Consider the following 21,134-nt stretch of genomic DNA (forward strand, 5'->3'; position numbering starts at 1 on the left):
GATAACTAGTAGTGGGAACAATGTTTGAAATGAAAATTGTTTTTTCGTTTTTTTTTTTCTAAAAATGTGAAGTACTATACGAGAGTACTTTAGATTCGTAATTTGGTTATATCGAAGTGTGACGAATCAAAAACCAATCCTTTACTGGTAAATTTAAAGTTTTTTCCCAATTACCTATGGCATCACTTCCAATATAAAAAAGTGGCCAATACCAACACCAAGGTACGTTACCCAATTTTATTTTTATTCTGTATATGGAACAGTGCAATATTTTGTTTTGATTGCTCCCACTCCCACAGGCAGATTTCCTCCCAGACGGCTGGCTATGTCTGCCAGCCATTTTTGCCGGAATTCTGCCAGAATTCCAGGTAAAGTCTGGTAACAATGCAACAACCGTTTCCGGCAGAGAATTTCGCCTAGCGGTTATTAACGGTTCTTTTCTGTCGGATTCTTGTCATACAAGATTAGTAGAACCGTTTTGAATCGGTTCTACATTTTAAGGGCATATTCAGGAGTGTTCTAGTTCTAGATGCATAATTTATGCCAGTTTTAAAATTTAAATCTAGAAATTATAACAAAATAAACTGGCAGCCCCAGCAGCGTTTTATCTGTGTTTCAAATATAGAAAAAATAGAACGGCAGTGTATACCAGTTTTAAATTTGACAGTAGAACTGGTCGAATAAATAAAACTGAAACGGATTGCTGGGGATACGTTTGTTTCAGTTTCATTTACATTATAGACCACTCATATGAATCTTGCAGCTGCTGAATTTGCTCTAAGCGTCTTGGTTTTATTTTTTCAATAAAAGATACATATGAAAGGCAATAAGTATTGCCCTTCATGTATACTAGTCATGGAAAATGTTATTGCCAATAACATTACTTTCTCACTACCAAACATACTCATATTTAAATCTCATTTACCTCGTCTCAAGATTAGTTTTTTGTACGTACATTAGAGATGGTCGGGTATCGGGTATTTTACCCGAAACCCGACCCGTACCCGACGGGTTTTTGGTCGGGTACGGGTGAAAATTTTTATTTTCAATCGGGTACGGGTCGGGTACGGGTAAAAAATTTTACTGCTCACTCGGGTACGGGTCGGGTACGGGTAAAAAAATTTACCGCTCACTCGGGTACGGATAATTTTTTTTTCGGATCGATTACCCGACCATTTGTACTTCACATAAATATGTTTACACGTTGACGAGATTTTTTCATTGCAAAACAGATCTTCCGAAAAATAATCAATTTGATTCAAGGGGTTTTGACATTCGCGCCTAGGACCAGACCTGTCAACTGGCATCTTTTTCCAGAAAAAAACATAGTTACGTGAAAAGTTATGTGAATATTTCCCGCCCTACTTTGTTTATAACATATTTAATAAGACACTGCCTTAGCTCTATGATGTTGCGGTCGGAATCTACTTTTCACGTAGGTTTTAATGGACTGCCATTTTAAAGCTGTTTAATGCACAATCCAGTAAAAATTCTTTTATTCATATATTGCCCATACTCGCATATCAGTCTCATATCGATTTTCGCCAATTTTGAGTTTTTTTTCTGTGTCCCATATGCTAAAGTACCCGCATATCAGTCCCATTCAGTGCAAAATTTCAATAATTTCATTTGTTGCAATATTGGAACAGCAAAGGTGTATTACCGATATTTCATGTAATAATACCAAGATTTAGCATTAGGGAGCAAAGCAAAGTCTTGGCATTACATTCCTTCCGTGGAATTTGGCCTTTCTGTTTCAACAGACTTCGCAGTCGATTCTTAGCGTACAGAATCATTGCATGGCTAGTACTATGAATCCTACTGACACTAAGAATCCTTCCAGGTCGGGGCTCGAACATACGACAGCTGGCTTGTAAGACCAGCGTCCTATGCATTGAACCGTCAACCCGGGACCAGCATTAGGGAGCACAATAAATAAAAAAATTCGGAAATAAACTTTTGATCGTCTTTTTCTCAACATGCCGATTTCCCATATGGGACTGATATGCAAGTATGGGCAGTATATAAAATGTAGTGTAGTACTCATATCACATTCAGATACCAGAAAACTGTTATTTTAAATATTGGTTAGAGATTTTCAAAATTTTCATAAAAATCATTGGGATTCTTACCATAAAAATATGAACATTTATTTTAGAAAATCTGCATAGAAGTTCTTATTATTCTGCATTTCTGGGTGGTGTCACCTCACTTTAAATGACACCGATTGATGGCACAGCAAGTTGGGCTATATTGCTAGTTAATTCTCGTTCCTTTTCACTGGACTACAAGTGAAAATCTCGATGCGTGACAACGTGGAGTCGCAAAAGTAAGGGTGAAAATCTTTTCTCGTGAAATACTCAAATTTTCACCGTGTTCACTCGTTGAGGGTTCCACCGGTTCAATGGCTGTAAAAACCACCAGCTTCCGATAACATCGTGGGTGTGGGTTTGTGAGGTTGTAACGAATGTCTTTGCTCTTAGCAGTCAGCAACTTATGCGCCACTTCCAGATTCTGAGAGGCTGCTGATGCGATATTGGGGCTCGGCTAGAGACTCTCTCTTTAGGCGGGTTAACAGTGCTCAAACACCCGATAACAATCCGTCGTCCCAAATGGTCTACCAAGAAAATGTCCTAACTGTGACTATTGTTTAATGAGTGGAGATGAAATGAAATCAGCGGTGCGAACAATAAGAATTCAAACCCTCGATCACTTTCAAGGAATCATCACCTAGGGCTAATCAATTACACCGATGCAAGCTTTCATCTTCTATTCACGAATTCATTGTTCTATGGTGACATCACCCTCTGCTTACGACTAATTTACAATCACTTGATATCTAATCTGACCTGAATGTTGCTTGTGTTAGCGGTCGAACTGAGTAGTGAACAAGCACGTTGTGCAGCGTCCGGAGAACGCCTCGTGGACCCCGATGACTGAATAGACGATTCATGCGGAACATCGGTTTTTCGCTCCTCGTTCGTTAGGTCCTCCGACGACAGCCAGGTGTCTCTGAATTACACCCAAACTAAACTGATGGCGTAGACGGAGTCTAGCAGGTCGGGGAGCGACCCAGGCGCGATCGAACCAAACGGCGGGTGTCGGAATATCAAGAGGCCCTCGCTCTAGGTAGACCTCTATCGGCTCGGTCGAAAACTCAAACGTTGGGCTTTGGCTTGGCGGGTAGGCGAATCGAAGGGTTCACCACGTGTTTCGGAATTTTCCAACAATGGCGTCGATAACGACCCAGTGTTTCCGTATGGATGTGCGAGCGCCGGTATACGCACCCACGTTGAACAGTGGGATTTGCCTGTTCAACGTAAATCATTAGACCACTAATGTTTCTTTACATACGCGTTCATCGCTGAATGCTTACCAGTTGATAGTCGCACACGTTCACGTTCACAAACTAGTTATACAGTGTACAAGTTTTTGCATGCCTGTTTTAAACTTAATTTAGGTTTCAAATCAAATTTGCGAAATTGTATATCAACATTATTACCTAAGGTTTAACGTTTTATACATGCTAACAAAGCTTAATAATTACAGAGGCCACATTTCACGATCTAGTTTTAAGAAAAGTTAGATAAATAATATAATACAGAATTGTTTCTTTTATGCGTTTTGCTTTCTTACGGTGATCTCGTTCGGTTGACAAACTCCAGGCAAGTGATCTTTCAACTCCCCAATGATAGGCTGAAGGCCCCAAATTCGCAGTCAAACAATACTCAATACGTATTGGATGTGATCTACATTCCATCCCTTCTCACTTCCCTACTATCTCAATGAGGCCTTCTTTGTCTCCCATACATTGCGCAAGAGTTCATTGTTCTCGGCTCGGGATTGCTATACTTGGCCTATCTTTATCATTTCCTTCAGACCATTTGCGAAGGTGATGAGATCGGTTTGTGGAACTCAAAGCTATTTCGAACGCGCGCTCAGCAGCTCTGCCAGAGGCCGCAAGACGACACGCAAGTCTGCTGAAAGATATTGAGCTCTAGTCATTGGACGTTACTGTTTCATGCAAGCACATAGGAGGTGCGTTACAAGGTTTACAAAACGGGCATAGTTGACAGATTAATTTAAATCAAAATCATAATTAATTTTGCTTTGTAGTAAAAAATTGTAACCAAAAAAATTTCCTACGAATGTTCAAACTACTTACACTTGAAGGACTCACTGTTCACCATGTTCAAAATTGAATTTTTCTCACCGGGAATACAAGCAAATACAAATTATAATACGGAGTACTCCGACTAATTTTCAAGGACACATTTTGCATCGTGCGGTACATTGTCATGATACACTTTCAGAGTGACAATGTACTTTAACGAATTTCCTATAAAACTAGCAACACTGAAGGGTAAGAATAAGTTCACTATAGTTACTGTTTATTATAGTGAAAAATATGTAAACACAAGAGAAGTCAGAAGAACTATAATCTTAACCGAGGTATTGTAAAACTGGAGAGATGAAGGTGAAAGAATCGCGCGCAGCCAAATGCTCTACAAACAAGTAAATTCAATGATCAGCAAAACGAACACAGTGCTTGTTGATCTAGAGATGAAGGAACAGGAACTGATGCAACAAGTGAGCGCCATCAAAAAACGTACTACTGATGATAATGGGCCAACAGGCGTTGTTAGCGAGGAATTGGTGCGAATCGATGAACTGATGTCGGTTATAAGAAAAGTAAGGTTTAAAAAAAAAACATTTTAAATTATGATAAACAATCTCGTATGTTTTTCAGCAAATTCTAGATGATTCACGGTTAGACCAAATTTCAAAAATCCTTTGTCAAAATTGACAACGATCACGATGGCATATCAAAGTGGAAGATGTTTGCAACTTATTTAAGTTGAGAAACGGTGCGAAGGTCGGTTCATTAATAAGTCAGTATATTTATATATTTATTAAAGTGAGGTTACAGAATAAAAATACATTCCATCAACTGCATCATTACCATTTATTTACAATATATGTATATATATATATATATATATATATATATATATATATATATATATATATATATATATATATATATATATATATATATATATATATATATATATATATATATATATATATATATATATATGTGTGTGTGGTGTACATGTGTGTGGCTTATGAGCTTATATATTTGCAGACGGAGTTGAGTTTTGTTTACTGAATTCCTGTTCCTGCAGTTTGATATGTTGTATGGAATTTGAACTGGTCCATGAAAATACGAAGAGCCCACTCCCCTAATAGAACAGCATCTATAAATTCTGTATACTGAAATACATAATACAAAATTGAAGTAGAATAGAAATATGAATATCATTACCATTACGAAAGCTTCTCGGTTTATTAGCCGGCGATATTTGGACTGATTGTTGCAGTTTAATACAGCAAAGATAAACAAACAAGTTTGTTTTGCACCGTAGCAACTAGCATAAAGCGTTGCCAGAAACGATCTCCTTTCACATTTTCACACTATCGCAACGAAAGGGAGATATTTGCTAGGCTTACTTGTTCATGCTGTAAACAAAACATTGGCGATTCGTTTATATGGGACTTAGGGGTATTATTATTTGTATTTGATACAAGTACATTGTTTGATTCTTTGGTCAATTCACGTAAACGAACTGATAACACACTATTCATTTTAGGGGATGTTCGCATAACATTCATTTTCGTCACGTATAATATTCAATTTGGCATTTGGAACTATTTTACGTGATTTTTCAAGTGATTCAAATGTGAATTTGAACTTATAGTTCTAAAGAATTGGATCAAAAGTCGCACTGTTTCGTAAAAACCATACCTACCCAAAATTGAGTACAACTGTTATTACGACATATTGGGTAAATATGCTTCTCGAAAAATTTGAGAAGATATTACTCGCTTTTGTTGACATTTGTAAATGAAAATAAAATACCAAAGACATTGGAAATCTACAGGGTCTGCCATCTAACATTTATTTTTGAACTAGCGGTTATTTCGACATTGGTAACCTAAATGTCGCTTCTGATTTGACAGAAACTTAGCTGTATCCTTCCGCTGAACAAAAATGGTTGTGTATACGCTTGAGGACCGCGTGAAAATAGTGCAGTTTTACTTTCAAAATCATGGTAATGTTGCGGAATGTGTGCAAAAAAATCATCTTCTCGGATGAGGCACATTTTCATCTCGGCGGGTATGTTAATAAGCAAAATTGTCGCATCTGGGGACGGAAAACCCACACGTCATCATGGAGAAGCCGATCTCAGAGAGTGACGGTTTGGTGCGGATTTTTGTCTGGCGGCATCATTGGGCCTTTTTTCTTAGAAAATGAGGCAGGAGCCGCCGCCACGGTCAATGGCGAGCGGTACCGCGTCATCATTAGCGATTGGTTCTTCCCGTTACTTGAAGAGGAAGACTTGGACACCTTTTGATTTCAACAAGACGGCGCTCCGTGCAACACAGACAACGCTACGATCATCTGTGCACAGTCTTCGAAGATCGAATTATCAGTCGAAATTCGGATGTACAGGTAATTTTTAATCGGGTACGGGTCGGGTACGGGTACAATTTTTATTTTTTTTCGGGTACGGGTCGGGTACGGGTAATTTTTATTTATTATTGTTCGGGTACGGGTAATTTTTTTAATTTTCAATCGGGTACGGGTAAATTTTTTTGCTGATCACTCGGGTACGGGTCGGGTTCGGGTATAAGAATTTCTATACCCGACCATCTCTAACGTACATGCAGGATTGACGAATATCAAATGAAGTCGAATAAAAAAAAAGAAAAAAGAAAGAGGAGGGAAACATACAAGACACGTACGGCGAGAGAATGACGCAATTTCGCCTGGACAATTTTGACAGCAGCCGGAATGCAGCCAGCCTTCTGACGGTTGCCAGAATTCCTCACAAGCGGGCTATTGCTATCGTTTATTAATAGGATGAATATAGGACCAACGATAGGATGAATAAGAATCCATTGAGATGAAATTTGGGACAGAGTAGTGAACATATCAGAGGTGTTTTTAGCTTTTTTTGAATATTAGTTCAATTTCCAAGAAATGTGCGTCAATTCTCAATGTAGAGCAAGACAATTAAGCAGAAATATGAAATATTTACAGTGATTTCTGTGGCTAAATCAGATTTTTGAGGTAACGTCGTCACAAAAGAGTTGAAATAGGAAGCCGTTACCTTATTTAGTTCTATGTTGATATGTTGATCTTGTTATTTTCTTCCTTGAAGAAGAGGCGCTTTCATTGCTATCCAGCGAATGAAAGGGAAGCAGTGGTTCGTAATTCACGCTCGCGTACATTGGTTCGGTGTTGGCGGAATCATCGTTATTGCCAAGTGTTTTGTGCATTGTTAGCTGAAGCTGGCGTACTCTTTATTTATTTATTTATTTATGTTGGTCTGGAAGAAGCACCGTTGTCCTTTGATATAAATGTTTTCTTGTCCAGTTTATAACATGGCTTACCGTAATGAACAGCTGTTCAGCAATATTGACATGTAACCATCTGATTGTCTTAGTTCACGAGTGATTTTCACGGAATCCTTGCATCAGTCGAAAATCACAACCGAAAAAGTTTTCCCATACTTCTTTTGCTATAAAAAGAAACTCTCCGTACTGGGACATAGTTCTGCAAATATACTGATCATTGACCGATACGGTTTGAAGTCTTTAGCGAATTGAATGACATCCAACTCTCTAAAAAACTGGATGCAAACAACGTTGTTTGTCTTGTTGCATTTAAGCACGAGTACACGTTTCAGATCAAGATGTATTTGCTCCATAAGCAAACCTTCATGTTCTCGTATCGAAGGTCGAACTTTGCACTGCTGGAAGTCAACAATAATTTTATTTTTTCTTAGTGGTTTATGCATTTCGGAATCATTATATTAGGTCTGTTACCGTCACTGGTAACCTCAATTGAATGAACGCATTTTGTCAGTTTAGCGGTGCTGTTTGTAAGCAGACTTTTTTTGTTTGTCTGTTGGCAAACGGATGAGACCGTTCACGCTCCATATCGCCTAAATAGAGTTTCAAAACATTTGTTAACGATTCGATACGGTTTGAAAGCAAAGTCTTGGCATTACATTTCTCTTGTGGAATTTTGCTTTCTGTTTCAACAGAACTAAGAGCAAATTCAGCAGCTGCAAGATTCATATGGGTGGTCTATAATGTAAATGGAACTGAAACAAACGTATCCCCAGCAATCCGTTTTAGTTTTATTTATTCGACCAGTTCTACTGTCAAATTAAAAACTGGTATACATTGCCGTTCTATTTTTTCTATATTTGAAACACAGGTAAAACGCTGCTGGGGCTGAGAGTTTATTTTGTTATAATTTCTAGATTTAAATTTTAAAACTGACATAAATTATTCATCTAGAACTAGAACACTCCTGAATATGCCCTAAGAATCTAAACACTAAGGCTATGAACCATTTCGCGGGTAATTTTAACTTTTGGTTAAAATCTGACACTTGAGTGGTTATTTTGTGTCGAGTAGTTAAATTTAACTAAAACTGTGGCCCATTTCAAAATTTGACGGACGGAAAGTGTTTCGGGTTTATTTTCCACTGGAAATAATTTCAACTAAAGAATTAATATTAGAATTTTCATTGCAAGATTTTTTTCAGTGTCGGAAAATAACTATCGATCTGTCAAAAATAACCATGCTCTCGAGCAGGGTTATTTTTGACAACATCGAATTAACCGCTCGAGTGTCAGATTTAAACCAAAAGTTAAAATTAACCGCGACAATAAGCTTGCTTCTTATCAATATAACGTGAAAGGTAATCTGCAACACAGATTCAACCGTGTTGGCAAGCTGAATAGACGTACAGCGAGCGTAAAAGTTATCGATCGTTTATCATACAAAAAGAGCATACAGAAAGAGAAAAATTTAAATTAAAGCGAGTTACGAGTGACCGATATAGCGGTAATCACAACACCAGAGCAAAGCAAATCAATTACAAACTCAACCAAATAGGCACAAACACGCAAAACCATATAAAAATGGCGACGGTGTCAGGGTGCGTGATTTGAACGAGTAAAACCTAACCTAAAATTATCAACAGAAGTTACGCGCCAATATGAAAAAATCACGAATCCAAACGAGAAAGCAATATAAAAAAGCCACGGAGGATGCAACCAAAACTGGGAAAAGTCAAACAGAAAAAATCGCACAAGACGCTTGGAGCGATTTTGTGCTAAAGTCTAAAGGAGCGGATGGAAAGGAGCAATTTATCGTTTACCTGGAACCAAAAAGTTACGATGAGAACACAAGAAAACATCCGGTGGGCGTCGGCAAACTATTAAATGAAAACCAAATAAAAAACTTCTCGGACATCTGCGCAATAGGTAAATTCAGATTTAAAATAACATTTCTTGCAGCTAAGGATGCGATAAAAATGACAGAAACAAATTTAGAAGCGAGCAATCTGAAAAATTTCTTACCCAACATACTCAAAAAAACGATGGGAATCATTAAAAACATACCAACAGAGTACACAGAAAAAGAATTGATAGAAAACCTTCGATCGAACAAAGAAATAATCCAAGTTGAGCGGTTGAAGAAACTGGATAAAAACAAAAAACTATATAACACGAACAACGTGAAAATATCGTTCAAAGGTAAAGAGCTACCAGACAAGATATCACTTTACGGATGCTACTTCAAGACAGAACTTTACTTGTTCCCAGTAAAGCAATGTAAATCGTGCTGGGGATACGGACACAAGTCAAGCGACTGCAAAAGAGGTCAAAAATGCAGACGATGCGGTGACACACATGATGAAGAAATGTGCAATGCAAACAGATGCATCAATTGTAACGGAGAGCACAACGCAGACGACCGGGCTTGCCCAGAAAGGCGCAGGCAAGAGGCCCTATCAAAAATCATGCAACGGGACAAAATAACCTTCCAGGAGGCGGAAAAAAACTTAAAAAACAACAATATCTTTGAAATTCTTTCAAACTACGAAGAAGAATTTCCGGAGTTGGAACAAAATAGTATAAACACAAATTTCCATGGATGTAAATGCAGAAAAATGAGGCACACGCAATACAACAAACAAACACAATTGCCACCACCAGAAGCAAACAGAAACAAAAGCACCAAAGACAAAGATCAACGCCAAATAGCTGAAAACACACATAAAACAAGTGAATTAGAAAGAACCATTCACATCTTGGGGCAGTTCTGGAGAAACACAAGGGTGGTACGACAAATAATAAAGCTACAAACGGCGATCAATGCACAGATGATAACGGAAAATCAGGAAATCGCTTACGAAGAACTACTTCTGCGAATCAGCAGCACACTAAACGACATCATAGAGGAATTCACCTCAGAGCTCGGTGACCTAATAGAGAAACAACAAAACAGTTCCCCAGAAGAGCACTCAAATACAAACGATGAATAAAAACCTAAAATTATTGCAGAACAATATACAATCACTAAGACCATCAGAAAAAAGGGAGGAGCTTTACGTATATTTAAATAAAGAAGATATCGATATCGCAAGTATGCAGGAAATATGGTTAAAACCCAAAGAAGAGGTGAAGATAAAAGGTTACAAACTCATAAAACTGTGCAGAGAAGAAGGTTTCGGAGGTGTAGGATTCCTCATTAGAGAGAACATTGAATACACAGAAATACAACTGCCAAACCAACCAAAAACTTGTCCGTCAACGTTAAAATCATTTCAATATATATACCACCAAACAGAAACCTCTGCGGTAGAGAAATTGAAAAAATCCAAGAGATGTTCCAGTTCATCGAGAACTGCACGGGTGAATTAATACTAACAGGCGATTTCAACGCTAGACACCCACTATGGGAACCAGGAGCGCCACACTGTGACAAAGGAAAGACGGTAGCGGCAGAGTTAGAGAAATCCAAACTAGTGCTACTCAACGACCAAAGCGCGACAACAATACCTCGAATCAACAGCGTGCCTACAGCAATAGACCTCACCCTAGCTACAAAGGGAATAGCCGCAAAAGCGAAATGGGAAGTGCAAGAGCAAGAATTCGGGAGCAGTCACTTAGCGATAGTCACAGAAATACGTACCCAAACATCTGTAGTACCAGGAAAAATAAAGAAAATCAACAGTCAGAAAGCAATCAACGGACTAAACTCAATCCAACCACAATACATATATAACCCAGAAGAGATGCAAGCAATATTTGAGGAAAAAATTGAAGAAGCCGCGTATTTTATAAACAACAAAAAAGCGAACTATCTCAAACGATGGTGGAACAACGAGATTCAAGAAGCCTACAACGAAAAAAGGAAAAAACTAAAAGAGTACAACAAACACCGTTCGACCACAACGCAAATAGACCTTCAGAAAACGCGAGCAATATTCAAGAGACTTGTGAGAAGAAGCAAAAGGAAACACAACACAGAAATCAAAAAACTCATTGATGAGACGACACCGGTCCAACAATTGTGGAATATAGCAAAAGGTCTGAACGCGTCACTGACCGGAACGAAAAAAGGAGCAGAACACGCACCCTCCAAAAAATTGGCAGAAAAGTTCGTGGAAAGCAATTACACAAAGTACATAAAAGACCTCAATTGGCGAAACGGTACAGACCAGCCAATGGAAAATGCGGAAATGGAAAAATTATTCAGCTTCGAGGAGTTCGCAAAGGTGCTATCGACCAAAAAAGCATGCTCGGCACCAGGAATCGACAACATTTCGTACCATATACTAAAAAACCTGAGAATAGATATACAATTCGAGATCTGCAAACAGCTCAACACAGTCTGGAGTTCGAAACGGATCCCATACAAATGGAGAGAGTGCAAACTTGTACTTATTCAAAAACCAAACAAAAACCAAAATAATGCGGACTCGAAAAGAGGAATAGTTCTTATGAACGTGTTTGTAAAGCTAATAAACTCGATGATGAAAAACAGGCTGTATCAGTACGCAGAGGAACAAAGACTTCTACCGAAATTGTCATTCGGATTTCGCAAAGAACATTCGGCGATCAGTTGCGTAAATTATATGGTGAACTCTATCAAAGACGCCAAACGAAACAACAAGAAATGCCTGGCCATATTTTTGGACATCAGCAAGGCATTTGACGCAGTAGACTGCCAAAAACTGCTAGAGAACCTGAAAAACATAAAAATACCGACAAGCGTTACAAATTGGATATACGAATACCTCAAGGAACGCTGCATAAAAATTTTTACACCAGAAGCGGATGTATCCATCAAGACCAACACCGGACTACCACAAGGATGTCCAATGTCGCCGCTTCTATTCAATTTATACACAGCGTGCTTACACGAAATTTGAGACGACGGAATAATTCTAACACAATTCGCGGACGACTTTTCCATACTAGTAACCGGAGAAGGATACGACATAATCGGGAAAGCAAATAGGTATCTAAACAAACTGTCCAAAGGTTTTCAGGATCTAGGATTGTCAATAAACCCGGAGAAATGTGTAGCAATCAACTTTAGCCGAATACCAGACGATAAAATAATCATACGACTCCAGGGCAATACAATCAAGCTTCAAAACACTCACAAATCCCTAGGATACACACTGGATAGAGCTCTAACGCACAGAAAGCACCTGGAGGACATTTCGACTAAAGCAGCAAGCAACCTAAACTTACTCAAAATGATGGCGGGAAGAAACAGTCCAGCAAATCCTAGCACGCTATTAAAAATTGGAAACGCCATCATAAGGTCAAAATTAGAATATGGATCAATTATATACAGCACAGCAGCTAAGGCAAATCTAAAGAAACTAGAAACAACGTACAATGCCTGCATAAGGATCTGCATGAGATACCTAAGAAGTACTCCCATAAACATCATGTTGGCAGACAGTGGCCAAATGCCAATGGAATACAGAGCAAGATGGCTGGGGTTAAAGGAAATAATAAAAACCAAAGCAAGTGATAACCCAGTCAGAAAATTCATTTTTGATGCGATAGACAAAGAGGCAGCAAACGGCACGTTTATGACCGAACTGGCCGTCGCGAACCAAGACATCATGCACCAACTAAACACTGCAAAGTCAAGCACAATAGAACTAAGTACCCTACGGAAGATTAACGTTAGCGTCGAAACAGGCATCCCCGGACTACGTAACACTAAAGCTAACACAAACGCCGGGGTATATAAGAGCGCAGTTGTAGAGATGTTGGCACATAAATACAGCAATCACATGAAAATTTACACCGATGCCTCAAAAAGCAACTACGGTACAGCTTTAGCAGCGATTGACGTAAACACGAAGAAAATAATTACACACAAAACCAATACTAACGTCAGTATCACAAACGCAGAATTGATGGCGATCAGAGAAGCTCTAAAATTATGTCTTCAGACAAAACACGAGAGCTGCGTAATACTGACAGATTCAAAAAGCGGATGCGATATCATAAAGAACGGCCTAAAATCAAACAAGAACTACATCGTACTAGAGATCTACAGAACGTTACAACAATTGGCAGAAAAAAAACAATCCGTTAAAATACAATGGCTGCCAAGCCATGTCGGTATTCTGGGCAATGAGACAGCGGACCAGCTGGCTAAAAGCGCCGCGGAGGGACAACAAACAACATACGAATCACTAGCATTAAACGACACTTTAGCCTTAGCAAAAAAGGAAAACTGGGAAAGCTGGAACCGTAAATATCAAGAAATGTCAAAAACCACAGGAATCAAACACTTTGAGTTTATGAATACACCTGGCAAGAAGATCTGGCATAACACTCTTAGCCTTTCAACAGACCAAATTATTTCACTCAACCGAATAAGATCGAACCATTGTATGACCAAGGACAGAAAGCACAAATGGGGATGGGAGGCAAACGCAAACTGCGATACATGCCAGCAAGAAGAAAACCTAGAACACTTGCTCTACAAATGTACAAAATGGAATAACATAAGGATAAAATACCGTACTTTGTACAAACAAAAACCTCTTACAACTATATTGAAGGACAACAAGGAACACGAACTAAAAGAAATTACAAAATTCCTAAAAGATATAAAACTAACTGTTTAAGACCACCAAGCATAAAAAAACAACAACCAAACATATACGACCAAACGGCGAGATGGGCCTACACGGCCTTATGCCAAAAAACACCGAAAGCAAAAAAAAAAAATTAACCGCGAGATGGTTTTCGTCCGTCAAGTTTTGAAATGGGCCACAGTTTTAGTCAAATTTAACTACTCGACACCAAATAACCAGTGTCAGATTTTAACCAAAAGTTAAAATTAACCGTGAAATGGTTCACAGACCAAGAATCCTTCCAGGTCGGTGCTCGAACATATGACAACTGGCTTGTAAGACCAGCGTCCTATGCATTGAACCGCCAACCCGGGAGATTTCAGAGTTTTGACCTCAACTGCCGTCAAATGTATGGATTTGACAGCACTTGGGGTTGAAACCGGGTTTGTTTTGGCTTCAAGCGAAATCGACATTAGAGTGTTGGTTTGAACAAAGAAAATACTGTTTCCTTTTTTTGAGCTCAATTGATAGAAGTTTTTTCTAGTAAAAATTTTAAACAATATTTCAAAGTAACAAAAGCAGGGTTCTAAAACAATAACAGTAATGGTGTAATGACTGCTGAATTAATTATTTTTATTCTTTTTTTATTGATACCCGCCATCGAATTTTGAGCCTACTTTGACGATACAGCTGTCTAATGCCACACACAAATCAGAAAGCAAATAAAAATTTCTGGAATGGAATCGAGCTTAAGAACAAACAATATAATAACCTAAAATTTTGGAAAACTTGTTAAACTTTTAAAAACTGTTAAAAAACGAAAGTTGACAATGAATCGAAAACTGTAGAGTAATAGTATTACTGTATGAGAAAGCAATATGTTGGATTCATCTCATTTTGCTAAATAAAATCTACTGCTGATATTTTTACTAATTTTATTCTATTCGAATAAACAAGTTAGTTGCTCAATGAAGTTCTTGCGGAAAAACTGAAAAATTCAATTAGTCATACCACTGAATACCAAATTGACTGCTGCTTCTACATTTCCATTGCATACTATCAATGCCTGAATGTTTGTTTCTGTGTCAGTCAAGCCCATCTCTCTCATTTGATCCAGCTCAGCGCGATATTTACTAAGACTCGCCTCCAATGTCGAGTGTTGCGTCTGTGTTTGCGCCCCGACGTCATTGTCGACAGGATCAGCTGGTACGGTCGGTGCTGCAGCAGGAGGAGATGTGTCCATTGGCTCGGGATCATTTGATCGTCTTTGTGATTGTATTACCTCAGACAAAGCGTTCATGAACATCGATGGTGTTATGCGATTTGAAGCGGAAGCACTACCAGACGTAGAAGGCTGATTACTTTGATCTGTGTTTTCCCGACTGTCAGCATCCCTTTGAGAAATATTTGAAAGAGAGTTGAAGGACGTGCCCGCGAAAGCCAATGCAGATGCAAGCTGATCTGCAGTGATACGTCTAGCCGACCGTGCTCCTGTAGAAGTTGTCGGCGACGCGTTATCATCACTGGACGAAGAATCCGACAAAGCATCATCTAATGCACTTTCGATTGTCGGTGAAAATGTCGCTGATTTGGATATCATCTTCGAATTAAGAAGCTGGACGATCGATCGAGATGCTTCGATTAGTATATAATGCTTTTCTGCCACTCTTCGAATTGTTTCTGGTTGCTGCATGGAAGACAGCAAAATCGGGTCTTTCAAAATGGACAATGCCCATAAGTCTTTGCGAACCGACGGATTAGCGTCAAGAACGTTTCTCATAAACTCCGGGTGACGTACTTTCTGGAAATTCGATGAATCTACGGTTCTCCATATTCCAAGAATTTCCTGCACGTCCGCTTCGGTGAAGTTGTGCACGTCTGCTGCAGGTGGAAGTTCCTTTTTCTTTTGTATAATATGAATTACGGACCCATTTTCTATGCCTTTGTCACTAAGGACATCGTTGTCATCTAGTAGATCACCGCAATAAATAAAATCTGTAAAACAAGTATGCCAAGTTGATATAATAAAACGAAAAATGTACTACGTACCGAGCTCCTCAACAGGTATGCCCTTGATTGCCTTGCCAGCTTCTACACGAAGCTGCTCTGCTTTGTGATTCAATTCAAAATTGTCTACCTTTATTTTTTTATACGATTGAAAAGGCAATTGTACTCCCAAATAAACGTAAGGCATGTTGAGACTCAATTTCCTATACTTTATGATCGCAGCTAAAATGAAAACCGAAATCAAGAACTAAATATCACAGATTAGAGCTTTTCGTTTTATCACAAAAAATTTAAAAAGTGAAGAGATACAGCAATTATTTCTATACCTCTTATCTGGGTTTTGTCCTAAATAGTGTTCCTTCGTCGAATGACTTGTCCGATTTCATACAGTAAAGTAGTAAACAAACGTTGACAACACTACACGGTACCAAAAATAGCACTCGAAAAAAACATGAACAACTTTTATGCAGAGCCGTCAGATAATATTCTTGCTATTCCGGCTATTCCACTGAAAATTTTCTGTTAGAAACAAATAACTTTGTTATTCTTCCGAAACGAAGTGGAGCAGCCATCTGACACCGAGATGTAAGCACCAGCTATTTGAAAGTATACCGATTACGTTGAGCCCCTCGCATTTCGAGCCCCAAACACTGCGATGTTTTGATATTCATCGCGACTCTCAATTTGTGAAAATTATCTCCACTTAATTTCCCAAAACACTGTCTGCTGTATTTTAGGTAAACCAAGTTATTGGGAGAGAGTCGACACAAAATTCACTAATTTTCGTGCACTAAACAAGGTAAACGCGTTAAACAAATGCATTACTGTTTGTTTGTTTACGTTGCAATCAGTTAATTTTGAAGTTCCGATTTTGATCTCATCAAGATGGCGTCGTAACAGGAGGCCGAAGGGGAGCGATTTGTAAAATTGATGCGAGCAGTCGGGTAAAGATAAGTGAAAATGCAGGAGATAGTTCACATTGTAAAGATATCATGAGTAACTGCATTCACAATTGAATATAAGCTCTTGAATATGAAAAATTGTTGGAAAAGTGAATACTGCATTTTCTCACTGCTGATTGGCACATTGTCGTAAAGCTGATTTACCGGTAGTGACACCTGCCAATGAAAAATGAAACCAAGAAAAGGAGGATTCTTTCGGAAATTTTCATATCGGCGGTAGTGATTTGCAACATTTTTATCGTTTATTCAAGAGTACAAATAGATATCAGCAACAAAAGTACACTCGAAGTAGAAGAAAATCGATTTCAAAATGATTACTACTACTTTTTTTAGTGTAAACTACGATTAAACATGGAAAATCTTCAGAAATGTGTAAAATTGGGTAAGGTTAGGTTTTTTCGGATCAATATTTTTTTAAACAGAAACCAGTGTAATTTTGATTTCTTGAGTACTAGAATGTATAGCGATCGAGTACTATTTATTTTGGATACTTTATTTGTTATTTCCAGCCATTTGAAAAATGGTATCAAACCAAGTTTAATGCTCTATTCTGAATAAACGATAGGTTTCGCACAATGAACTAAGATCAACATTACCACCTCAGAGTAAAAACTTTTTCTTCAACTTCTGCTATGATTTTTCAAATGAATTTGCCCGTTTTTATAAGAAATCGTTGAAAAGGTGGAGTATTTAGAAATTTTCCTACCGATTTGACAGCTCTTGCTGAGAGTATTACCTCTAAACAAGCAGCGCCTCTACATTTCAGTTTTGCGACAATATGGCAATAACTTAACGTTACTATTGGAATCTGTTGCAAAAATTATTTTACCTAACGCACCATCTAATTTTTCCTTATTTGAACCTTTCTTAGGATGACGATTTAATTTTACACACGTTCTTATTAGGAACCCGCACGGCTTTTAGGCTACCTGGGTAGCCATGGCCACCAGACGACTACAAAAATTGATTCAGTGACTGCTGTCAAATACAATTAGGCAAAAAATAGTCGACTGTATCTTAGTTAGTCGATCGTTTGGATCTCTTCACCTTCGCTGAAAATATCAAAGATTTCGATGTGGAAGAATCCTGGTGGATACGGTTGTATCGTTTGAGTTGTATACCTGGCAGCGGTGAGGCAGTCGGTCACCATAATGTCTGCCAGCCATATTTTCCCGTCAGCAGCATTTAGTCAGCCATCTGGCAGCCATGCATATGCGGGTACAGGAACTGTTCATTTGAAAATGTAAGAAACTTAATTTTTGTCGTGAATACGACTTACTTTACTATGGGGTGCCTTTTCAAAATTTACCCTATGAGAGAGTGATAAGTTTTTGATCGTGAATATCTCTTGTTGTATCTAACAAATCAACATAATTTTTACAACATGCCATCGGAAATATGATTACAATTTTATGATAAAATTTTCAGTTGTGTGACATAATCTCAAATAATTCAAAATTAAACTTTTCTGAAATGTTTGGTATAAACGAGTATCAAAGAGGATAACTCATAAGGCGCGTTTGCCTTTCTCGTATTTTTAAAGCTCATAGCTCAGTGATCTGTGAAAGGATTTATATAATCTAACTACCAATAGAATCGAATTTTTTCAACTTAAACGTGTATAGCAAAAGCATTGAGGTATTTCAATAGTACACTATTGAAAAACCTGTCTCATTTGACCCATGCCAACACCAGCCAATCAGAACGCGTTCTGAGGAAGAGAACAAAATATCTGCTGCTGTACAACAAATCGTTCGAGAAAAATGTTCCGAAAAGTGTTGAATATCGTAGTGAGTTCCTCAATTTGGTCCTTCTGAATGCTAGAAACGAATCCCTACAGCATATTAATAGCAAATACAAATTATAATACGGAATACTTCGACAAATTTTCAAGGACACATTTTGCATCGTGCGGTACACTGTCAGGATACACTGTCAGAGTGACAATGTACTTCAACAAGTTTTCTATAAAACTAGCAACACTGAAGGGTAAGAACAAGTTCACCATAGTTACTGTTTATTGTAGTGAAAAATAAACTTGAGCTATGTTGTTGTGTATGAGATATGGTTATTCCATATCGGATTTTTTTTCTCCTCCTTGGCCTTTCAGAAATTTGCTCCTTGGCTTTTCGGGAATTGCTCAGTATTATATGTTAGAATGTCTCGGCACTGTTCACCGAATCGTTATGGTAGCCATCCGTTCTTCTCATTGCAAATCACTCCCGTCAAAGGAGTAGGAATTTTTCCAACATCTGCTAAATGCGGGGAACCTTTACGTCATAATACTAATAGAAAATAATTCAATTAATAAGTTTATCCATCGTGAGAGAAAAACTGCTGTGTCTGCCACCGTTCGGGCTATAATCAATTTGTCTGGGTCACGCATAGATGAGTGACTATTGGGAAAACGCATACACAGCTTGCATTTGTTTCTCTTTTAACTTTTATTTTATCGTGTAGAGCGCTAATCGCTGTTTCCGTGGTACGTATACGAACCGTACCCATGTTCCACACCAAGGCCCGTTTATGAAATAAAGTCCCATCAGTGCCAAAATATATCGCAATTCTTCATCCATCGATTAGCTGGAATGTACCTTTGAATTTGTTGCAATACAGCAACGGAAAACATAAACAAACAAACTTATTTTGCGCCGTAGCAACTAGCATAAAGTGTTGCCAGAAACGATCTCCTTCCACATTTTCAAACTATCGCATCGAAAGGGAGTAATTTGCTAGGCTTACTTGTTCAGGCTGTGAACCAAACATTGGCGGTTCGTTTGTATGGGACTTAGGGGTATTATTATTTGTATTTGTTAATAGTTCCTTTCAATAAATTATGCAAATCCGAAATGAAATAATCGACATTAAAAATCTGTATGCGGCTATTTTTATAGCCGTTAGGACCGCCCATTAGTGAAAAAGCTACAAACGAAATCAGGTAAAAACAAGCCTCTCAACAAAAATTGTACTGCGAACAGATGTATTTTGTGTCCTTTCGCAAAGCTAGTTTCGCCACAGACTAACAGACATGACAGTATGAGTAAATTCTAATAAAAATTATTTTTCGTGATGCACTAGTTCCACCTATATTGTACTGCGCGAACTATTTACTATCTGTACACCCCTTGTGTTATGTAAAAGTTTTTTTACTAGTTGGTTTCCCCTCGTTTGTCAACACCGATCAGCTGCTCGCAGGGATGCCTGATTTCATCAAAATATTTGAAAATGAATCGTCACAATGATTTATTGGATTACGTTGATAATATAGGGTAACAGAGGTATTTTGGCCCACTTTAAGATTGATTTTATTTTGGCCCACTTTGTAAAAATATCCCCCAAATGTTATAATATCTTTGAAAACCCCTTCCGCAATAGGTAATTTAATGTGATTAGCTTCAAATTGATGCAACATGGGTTACTTAACATCGATAAAATCCGATGAAATTGATAAAGTTTGTTAGGTGGGCCAAAATATATGAAGTGGCCAAAATACCTCTGTTACCCTATTTAACTTTTTCTTGATGTTGGAGGGTAACCATTTATTCGACTCAAATTTGTTCATCTAGACTATTTTTTATTGTGTTGGTAGTTTTCACCCGAAATTAAGTGGCGGCAGACCAGAAGCAAGTAAATATTGCAACAAAACGGGTTCGATTTTTTATTGAGTTGGAGGATGAGAAGTAGGCGCAATTATGTATATAGTTTAGGCAATATCAAAGATAAACGCAAGATAGAGTAGTCTGCGATTTCTTAGGTATCATTTGAATAGGACCCCTCGATGAGCTCGGTTCACTGTCAATTTGAGTATTTTGAAGCAAAACAACAAGTGTCTGATCACTAGATGCGTCGTAACTATGACAATGATTGTTTATGTTTGGAAAAATATCAAGTTACAGTATGAACGATATTGAGAAATTTCGCTTTATATCAGTGATTCTTAGAATAAGAAAGTGAAAACTACTTAGAACCATTGTCTAGAATTTATTTAGTTTGTTATAGCCTCATCCCATGAAGCATCAGTTGTGGCAAGAAATCATTATATGCTGAATGTAAACATATGTGTGCGTCCTTTCTAACTTGTATTGTTTCCATGGCATTTTGTCGGAACTAGTCGACGCTTGTTAACGGAGGGTCAATAAAATTACATTATTACTGAACCAACTGGTTAACGATTACTG

At 38.1% G+C, this 21,134-nt stretch overlaps 1 protein-coding gene across 2 annotated transcripts; it reads right to left on the reverse strand.

Moving 5' to 3' along the window:
* Positions 1-14,908: 14,908 nt before the first annotated feature.
* Positions 14,909-16,556, reverse strand: LOC131431714 (ubiquitin-like protein 7). Of its 2 annotated transcripts, none has more exons than XM_058597579.1 (3): positions 16,321-16,556; positions 16,037-16,216; positions 14,909-15,982 (listed from the first exon to the last, which is right to left on the reverse strand). In XM_058597579.1, exons 2-3 carry the CDS (start codon positions 16,179-16,181, stop codon positions 14,985-14,987), a joined length of 1,143 nt encoding a protein of 380 aa, XP_058453562.1. In that variant the 5' UTR covers positions 16,182-16,216; positions 16,321-16,556; the 3' UTR covers positions 14,909-14,984. The 2 variants fall into 2 exon arrangements, with proteins under 2 accessions (XP_058453562.1, XP_058453561.1); XM_058597578.1 differs by having other exon boundaries at positions 16,037-16,241.
* Positions 16,557-21,134: the final 4,578 nt, after the last annotated feature.

This window comes from Malaya genurostris, chromosome 2 (genome assembly GCF_030247185.1).
Source record: "Malaya genurostris strain Urasoe2022 chromosome 2, Malgen_1.1, whole genome shotgun sequence".
Lineage (NCBI taxonomy): Eukaryota > Metazoa > Arthropoda > Insecta > Diptera > Culicidae > Malaya > Malaya genurostris.

Coding starts and splice junctions, on each gene's coding strand:
- LOC131431714 (XM_058597579.1), bottom strand. CDS start 16,181: ATGCCTTACGTTTATTTGGGAGTACAATTGCCTTTTCAATCGTATAAA. Junction 15,983..16,036: donor CATACCTGTTGAGGAGCTCG/GTACGTAGTACA, acceptor CTTGTTTTACAG/ATTTTATTTATTGCGGTGAT.